Below are 9,077 nucleotides of genomic sequence, written 5' to 3'. Positions count from 1 at the left end.
TCCAATCAGTGCATCGATAAAGGTTGTAAAAATTCTTGTGAAAAAATAAAAGCTAGATGTGGTGTTCCTTCTAATGTCGAGCCAATTTTTCATAACAAACCCACCAATGTTTCCACCAAAAACAAATCCAAAGATCAAGAGTGGTGTGCTCAAATACCAAACTTATCGGGTCTGTTTGACACTTCAAACGAAATCAATCACGTTACTAGAAACGAACATGTTTTGAAACATAACAACACCTCATCCTCTCAATTTGGTGGCAAGAAACTCACATTTAAGGAAGAGATGGCCGATTTCGGGAGTATGATGCAAAATATGATCGAACAAGAGTCTCCGAATCCAAAACCATGAGGCTCGCCTCATGGAACACCCGCGGCCTCGGTAACGGTTCAAGAGGTCGTATGGCGGGTACATTGGTTAACCGATTCCAATTGCAATTTTTAGCAATACAAGAAACAATGGTAAAACGAGTCACTCAACCAATCCTCAACGAGATATGGAAACACTTTGCTTTCGACTCAATCCAAAAAGAAGCAAGTGGGAGGTCAGGAGGTTTACTCTCAATTTGGAGGCTCGACTTCTTCTCTTTAATCCATAGTTGGTCTTGTAAACATTGGATTGCTACCATTTTAAGGTATCTTCCTAATAATCAAATCGTCCTTATTGTTAATGTTTACGCTCCTCACCTTGAACATAAGAAGTATTCTGTTTGGTCTCAAGTAACGAATATGGCAAATCAGTGGCCTGGCCCGTTGTGTTTTCTAGGCGACTTTAATTCAGTACGTTCTCTCGAGGAAAGATTACGCGAAGTTATTGATCAAAATAGCATCGATTCATTTAATGATTTCATTATCCAAGCTAATCTCATTGACCAAGTGCTTTCCAATGATGAATTTACATGGGAGGGTCCATTAGGAAAATTCTCTCGTATTAATCGCGTGCTGATTAATGATAAATGGGCTATTTTATGGCCCGATGCTATTCTTCAAACCGGTCCCCAAGAACGTTCTGATCACAAGCCTCTGATCTGGGCACAAGTCTTAGCAAATTAAGGCCCTAAACCCTTTCGATTTAATAACACTTGGATATCAAAACCGGGGTTTCTTAGATTCTGTGACAATTTGTGGAACGAGTACAATGTGGAAGGTTGGGCAGCCTTCAAAGTCGCAAAGAAATTGCGTGTACTAAAGGCAGACCTCAAAATTTGGAGATCATCACATCAAGATAATGATGAGGTCAATCTTAAGAATATCGAGGCTAAAATCAAATTGTTAAAAACATCGTTTCAATCGCGTGATCTTTCGGAGGCTGAACTACACAAATTGGTCGATCTCAAGAAAAGTAAAAAAGCGTTCTCGGTTAGAATTGAATCAAAAAGGCGCCTGCACTCTCGGTTCCATTGGTTACGATTAGGCGAAAAAAATACACGCTTTTTTCATATTGTTTCACGCATCCGCCAACAATCTTCCTACATCGTAGGTATGTCAATTGACAACGTTTGGAATGATGATCCTGATGTTGTTAAGGAGAATACAGTGTCCTTTTTCGAATCATTGTTTGCAACCAGACCCTCACTGACCGATTTGATTGATTTGGATTGGGCTTCTTTAAATTTAGCCCAAGTACCGGCCCATTTAAACGTTACTCTTGAAGCCTAATTCTCTAGCAATGAAGTCTTTAATGTTATTAAAAGCTTCTACGGGTATAAAACTCCGGGACCGGATGGTTTTTCGTTACAATTTTTTTAAGAAAGGATGGTCTTTTCTTGAAAACGACATTATGGAGATGTTTTATCAATTTCATGCACATACTTCTTTTCCGAAGGGATTCAATTCGTCGTTTATTGTATTAATCCCTAAAACCAATTGTGCTAGAGTGATTGAACAAATGCGCCCAATTAGTTTGATCAATGCTCCGTACAAAATTTTGGCAAAAACCATCGCTAATAGATTGAAATTTGCAATCCCATTAATTATTAGCGAAAACCAAAATGGTTTTGTACCGTCAAGGTTACTTTTAGATGGTGTCATGGTTGTTAATGAAGTTGTTCACATGGCTAAGTTAAAGAAGAAGCCCCTCATTTTGATCAAAATCGATTTTTCAAAGGCTTACGATTGTGTCTCTCATGATTTTCTACTTATGGTGCGTCAAAGAATGGGGTTCGGATCCAAATTTATTTCTTGGATTGAGTCTTGTATCTCGAATATCAAGTTCTCAGTTTTGTTAAATGGTTCTCCTTCACGTGAAGCATCCTTACATCGCGGTTTACGACAAGGTGATCCGTTGTCTTCTTTTTTGTTTATCATTGTTGTCGAGGTGTTAAGTAAGCTCCTTTCAAGGGATTTGAATAAGGGCTTCTTGAAGGGTTGTAGGTTTGCTAATAATCTTGTCATTAATCATTCACAATTCGTAGATGATACAATTATTTTTGCACATCCTAATGTAAGTGAACTTAATCGCATCAAGTTCATTATGGGTATGTTCTATTAAGTTTCCGGGCTTCAAATGAATTCCATAAAAACGACTCTCTATGGCATTCATGTATCTAAGGAGGACATGATTTCTTATTCAGCTATTTTCAATTACAAAGTTTGTGTCTTTCCTATGGAATATTTAGGTATTCCTATATGTCTAAATTCCAACAAGAGTGCAATGTGGGAGCCCATCTTCAAAAAATTCAAAAAGAGGTTAGCCGGTTGGAAAGGTAGATGCCTTTCTTTTGGAGGTCGTCTTGTTATGGTCAACGCAGTTTTATCTAGCCTTCCCCTTCATTTTATGGCCATTTACAAAGCTCTGGTGGCCACCATCTTGCAACTTAAACGCTATCGAAGGAATTTTCTTTGGGGTGGCGATTGTTTAAAAAAGAAAACGTGCTTGGTAAAATGGGACACGGTTTGTTTACCCAAAGAGTTGGGAGGATTGGGTGTCACCCCTCTCCGTATCAAAAACCTTTCAATGCTTTGCAAATGGTGGGCGCATTATAATTGTAACAAACCTTGCCTTTGGAAGTCCATTGTTTCTTCATCTTTTGGATCTTCCTTCCAAGGTAAATTAGTTAACAATGTTTCCTCTTTATTATCGTCTCAACTTTCACCAATTTGAAGGGACTTAATTAATTTTCAAAATGATAATTCTCTTCTTAATATCATTGGGTCCAATGTTTGGAAATGGAAGTTAGGTAATGGGGCTTCTATTTTATTTTGGCATGATAGATGGGTTAATAATTGTTCCCTTAAAGATGTATACCCTTCCCTGTATGCTTCTTGTTTTGATCAATTTGCTACTGTGAGCAAGTTTAGATGTTTTGATCCTTTATTCCCCAACAATAGCAAGTGGAATCTTCATTTAATACCCTCCTGTCCCTTTTTTGCTCAATATGCCACGACAACTTGCTGCACTTGGTGTCCCATGTTATTTTCGACGACTTGGTGGAGGACCAAATTGTGTGGTCAGTTTCAAACAACGGGTCTTTTTCGGTCTCCGACGCTATTCGTACCTTAGTGCAAGCCAACGTGGTTTCTACTCCACTATGGTCAAAAGTTATTTGGGGTAATAATGTTCCGTCAAAAGTCATGTTGTTTCATTGGCTTGCAATTCGCGAGTGTATTCCCGTTAAAGATGTAGTGACCCGAACTTTTCCATGTTTATATATATTAATTGAGATTGATATTTACATGATTAAATGTTTCCAACATGTTAAGCAATCAAACTTGTTAAGACTTGATTAATTGAAATATGTTTCATATAGACAATTGACCACCCAAGTTGACCGGTGATTCACGAACGTTAAAACTTGTAAAAACTATATGATGACATATATATGGATATATATATAGTTAACACGATACTATGATAAGTAAACATATCATTAAGTATATTAACAATGAACTACATATGTAAAAACAAGACTACTAGCTTAATGATTTTTAAACGAGACATATATGTAACGATTATCGTTGTAAATACATTTAATGTATATATATCATATTAAGAGATATTCATACATGATAATATTGTGATAATATAATAATTTAAAATCTCATTTGATATTATAAACATTGGGTTAACAACATTTAACAAGATCGTTAACCTAAAGGTTTCAAAACAACACTTACATGTAACGACTAACGATGACTTAACGACTCAGTTAAAATGTATATACATGTAGTGTTTTAATATGTATTTATACACTTTTGAAAGACTTCAATACACTTATCAAAATACTTCTACTTAACAAAAATGCTTACAATTACATCCTCGTTCAGTTTCATCAACAATTCTACTCGTATGCACCCGTATTCGTACCCGTACAATACACAGCTTTTAGATGTATGTACTATTGGTATATACACTCCAATGATCAGATTTTAGCAGCCCATGTGAGTCACCTAACACATGTGGAAACCATTATTTGGCAACTAGCATGAAATATCTCATAAAATTACAAAAATATGAGTAATCATTCATGACTTATTTACATGAAAACAAAATTACATATCCTTTATATCTAATCCATACACCAACGACTAAAAACACCTACAAACACTTTCATTCTTCAATTTTCTTCATCTAATCGATCTCTCTCAAGTTCTATCTTCAAGTTCTAAGTGTTCTTCATAAATTCTACAAGTTCTAGTTACATAAAATCAAGAATACTTTCAAGTTTGCTAGCTCACTTCCAATCTTGTAAGGTGATCATCCAACCTCAAGAAATCTTTGTTTCTTACAGTAGGTTATCATTCTAATACAAGGTAATAATCATATTCAAACTTTGGTTCAATTTCTATAACTATAACAATCTTATTTCAAGTGATGATCTTACTTGAACTTGTTTTCGTGTCATGATTCTGCTTCAAGAACTTCGAGCCATCCAAGGATCCGTTGAAGCTAGATCCATTTTTCTATTTTCCAGTAGGTTTATCCAAGGAACTTAAGGTAGTAATTATGTTCATAACATCATTCGATTCATACATATAAAGCTATCTTATTCGAAGGTTTAAACTTGTAATCACTAGAACATAGTTTAGTTAATTCTAAACTTGTTCGCAAACAAAAGTTAATCCTTCTAACTTGACTTTTAAAATCAACTAAACACATGTTCTATATCTATATGATATGCTAACTTAATGATTTAAAACCTGGAAACACGAAAAACACCGTAAAATCGGATTTACGCCGTCGTAGTAACACCGCGGGCTGTTTTGGGTTAGTTAATTAAAAACTATGATAAACTTTGATTTAAAAGTTGTTATTCTGATAAAATGATTTTTATTATGAACATGAAACTATATCCAAAAATTATGGTTAAACTCAAAGTGGAAGTATGTTTTCTAAAATGGTCATCTAGACGTCGTTCTTTCGACTGAAATGACTACCTTTACAAAAACGACTTGTAACTTATTTTTCCGACTATAAACCTATACATTTTCTGTTTAGATTCATAAAATATAGTTCAATATGAAACCATAGCAATTTGATTCACTCAAAACGGATTTAAAATGAAGAAGTTATGGGTAAAACAAGATTGGATAATTTTTCTCATTTTAGCTACGTGAAAATTGGTAACAAATCTATTCCAACCATAACTTAATCAACTTGTATTGTATATTATGTAATCTTGAGATACCATATACACGTATACAATGTTTCGACCTATCATGTCGACACATCTATATATATTTCGGAACAACCATAGACACTCTATATGTGAATGTTGGAGTTAGCTATACAGGGTTGAGGTTGATTCCAAAATATATATAGTTTGAGTTGTGATCAATACTGAGATACGTATACACTGGGTCGTGGATTGATTCAAGATAATATTTATCGATTTATTTCTGTACATCTAACTGTGGACAACTAGTTGTAGGTTACTAACGAGGACAGCTGACTTAATAAACTTAAAACATCAAAATATATTAAAAGTGTTGTAAATATATTTTGAACATACTTTAATATATATGTATATATTGTTATAGGTTCGTGAATCAACCAGTGGCCAAGTCTTACTTCCCGACGAAGTAAAAATATGTGAAAGTGAGTTATAGTCCCACTTTTAAAATCTAATATTTTTGGGATGAGAATACATGCAGGTTTTATAAATGATTTACAAAATAGACACAAGTACGTGAAACTACATTCTATGGTTGAATTATCGAAATCGAATATGCCCCTTTTTATTAAGTCTGGTAATCTAAGAATTAGGGAACAGACACCCTAATTGACGCGAATCCTAAAGATAGATCTATTGGGCCTAACAAACCCCATCCAAAGTACCAGATGCTTTAGTACTTTGAAATTTATATCATATCCGAAGGGTGTCCCGGAATGATGGGGATATTCTTATATATGCATCTTGTTAATGTCGGTTACCAGGTGTTCACCATATGAATGATTTTTATCTCTATGTATGGGATGTGTGTTGAAATATGAAATCTTGTGGTCTATTATTATGATTTGATATATATAGGTTAAACCTATAACTCACCAACATTTTTGTTGACGTTTTAAGCATGTTTATTCTCAGGTGATTATTAAGAGCTTCCGCTATCGCATACTTAAATATGGACGAGATTTGGAGTCCATGCTTGTATGATATTGTGTAAAAACTGCATTCAAGAAACTTATTTTGTTGTAACATTTTTGTATTGTAAACCATTATGTAATGGTCGTGTGTAAACAGGATATTTTAGATTATCATTATTTGATAATCTACGTAAAGCTTTTTAAACCTTTATTGATGAAATAAAGGTTATGGTATGTTTTAAAATGAATGCAGTCTTTGAAAAATGTCTCATATAGAGGTCAAAACCTCGCAACGAAATCAATTAATATGGAACGTTTTTAATCAATAAGAACGGGACATTTCAGTTGGTATCCGAGCGTTGGTCTTAGAGAACCAGAATTTTGCATTAGTGTGTCTTATCGAGTTTGTTAGGATGCATTAGTGAGTCTGGACTTCGACCGTGTTTACTTGAAAAATGATTGCTTAACAAATTTTGTTGGAAACTATATATTTTTAACATGTGAATATTATGTGATATATTAATCTCTTAACGCGTTTGATATTATGTGATAGATGTCTATCTCTAGAACAAGTCCCATTGACTCACCTAATAATAATGAAGAGTCAAATGTAAATTGGAATGATTCGTGGACTGATTCACAAGTTCCCGAAGAGGAACCAGAAGAAGAGTCGGAACCGGAAGAAGAATCGGAACCGGAAGAAGAATCGGAACCGGATGATGAAATAGAATCGGTGGGGGAAATAATAAAACGGTTAAGTAAAAGAAAATCCTCAACCAACCGACCAAGGTTAATTATGGTCAATGGTGTTTCCGCCAAGGAAGCAAAATATTGGGAGGATTACCAATTCTCCGATGAATCGGATTTCGACGAGAATTCCGATGATGTTATAGAAATTACCCCAACTGAATTTAAAAAGGCAAAAGAAAATAATAAGGGAAAGGGCATAAAAATAGAGAAATCTAATTCCAACCCCGATGAACTTTATATGTATCGTCAACCCCCGAAGTCCTTAAGTTGTAACAATGACCCGGGAACCTCTAAACCACCAGGTTTTTCTAAACCAATGTGGAAAACGACGGCTCGTATTAGGGGAACATCATATATCCCGGAGAAGAAGAAACAAGCGAGTCAGAATAAGATAGTTGTATTCGTGTGGTGTAATATATGTAATATAGTGTGCTTATGCTTTATGATATATGTAAAAATTGCTTGTATTAATAAGTATTTTTTTTTATGAATCTAACTCTTGTCTATTTTACAGTATAAAAACACAAAATGGATAGACAACCCAATATTTTAAGAGACCTACCCGGAGACATGATTGATGAAATCTTGTCTAGAGTAGGTCAGAATTCTTCGGCACAACTATTTAAGGCGAGATCAGTTTGTAAGACATTCGAAGAACGTTCCAAGAATGCCTTGGTTTATAAAAGGCTTTCGTTCGAAAGATGGGGGATATCACATTGGGAAATCCATAAGTTACGATGTGTTTACTTTGACGCATATATTGCGGGGAACACAAATGCTATTTTACGCAATGGGTTAAGAAATTATTTTGACTCAATATATCCGAATATTGGACTTCGTGATTTAGAAAAAGCGGCTAACATGCAACATAAAGAAGCATGTTATGCTTACGGATTAGTAATGTTCGCTTCTCACCAAAGTGAGAACAAGAACATCGGGCTACAACTTTTAAACAAAACGTTCCCACAAGTGACGGAGTCGGTAATTGGGGTAAGAAATGAGGTTTTTAGATTGTTACGGGACTGTTGGACATTACGTAACCCTCGTCCCTTTGACGACGTTACAACACGATGTCTTATCAACGGCCATAACGGTTATGTTCCACAAGACCAAGGATGGGAAGTAATCCTAGTAAAACCAGAATGCATGACTTGTTTCTAGACGTATGAATTACGTGTCTTTATTGCCTTTGCTGAACGACTTGTGTACTAGCTAGAATTATCTTCACAACCATCTTGTATCAAATTTATTGTGTGCTATATTTCATGCTATATGTAAAATAAGCGGTATTGTAAGTTTGTAAAATATTGTGTAAAAGTTTGAACGCGAAATATTATTATAATCAGTTTTTCATATAGAATTGTAGTAGTTGAATTGTATATTAGCTACTAAGTATGAACTTAACGGGTAGGTACTACCCGAATTTAAACTTATAAAATGCTAATATGAAGAAAAAGCTTTTATAAATGAGTTCATATTATGCTACGAAATACTATTAACTACTCTTAATATTCTGTATGATTAACTTGTTCCATTTGACTATTTTGAAGGAAATGGCACCGACTACTCGACACACCGTGAATATGAATGAAGAGGAATTCCGTACTTTTCTAGCTTCAAACATAGCCGCAGTACAGGATGCGCTACATACCAACAATAACCTTGGATCTAGCAGTACAGGAAATCGTGTAGGATGCACCTACAAAGAATTCACTGCCTGCAAACCTTTGGAATTTGATGGAACCGAAGGACCTATCGGATTGAAACGGTGGACCGAGAAGGTCAAATCGGTGTTTACCATA

At 35.0% G+C, this 9,077-nt stretch overlaps 1 protein-coding gene across 1 annotated transcript; it reads left to right on the top strand.

The window, feature by feature from the left end:
• Nucleotides 1-347: 347 nt before the first annotated feature.
• LOC139869065 (uncharacterized) lies at nt 348-1,658 on the top strand. The gene is made up of 2 exons (XM_071857392.1): nt 348-1,005; nt 1,147-1,658. Exons 1-2 carry the CDS (start codon nt 348-350, stop codon nt 1,656-1,658), a joined length of 1,170 nt encoding a protein of 389 aa, XP_071713493.1.
• The last annotated feature ends 7,419 nt before the right edge of the window (nt 1,659-9,077 follow it).

The sequence above is a fragment of the Rutidosis leptorrhynchoides genome, chromosome 9 (assembly GCF_046630445.1).
Source record: "Rutidosis leptorrhynchoides isolate AG116_Rl617_1_P2 chromosome 9, CSIRO_AGI_Rlap_v1, whole genome shotgun sequence".
NCBI lineage: Eukaryota > Viridiplantae > Streptophyta > Magnoliopsida > Asterales > Asteraceae > Rutidosis > Rutidosis leptorrhynchoides.
The sequence above is the reverse complement of the archived record's forward strand: the minus strand, read 5'-3'. Positions and strand labels throughout refer to the sequence as shown.

Excerpts from the sequence above, each read along its gene's own strand:
- LOC139869065 (XM_071857392.1), top strand. The coding sequence starts at position 348 with ATGAGGCTCGCCTCATGGAACACCCGCGGCCTCGGTAACGGTTCAAGA. Across the intron at positions 1,006-1,146 it reads TCAAACCGGTCCCCAAGAAC|GTTGGGCAGCCTTCAAAGTC; the intron begins GTTCTGATCACA and ends ACAATGTGGAAG.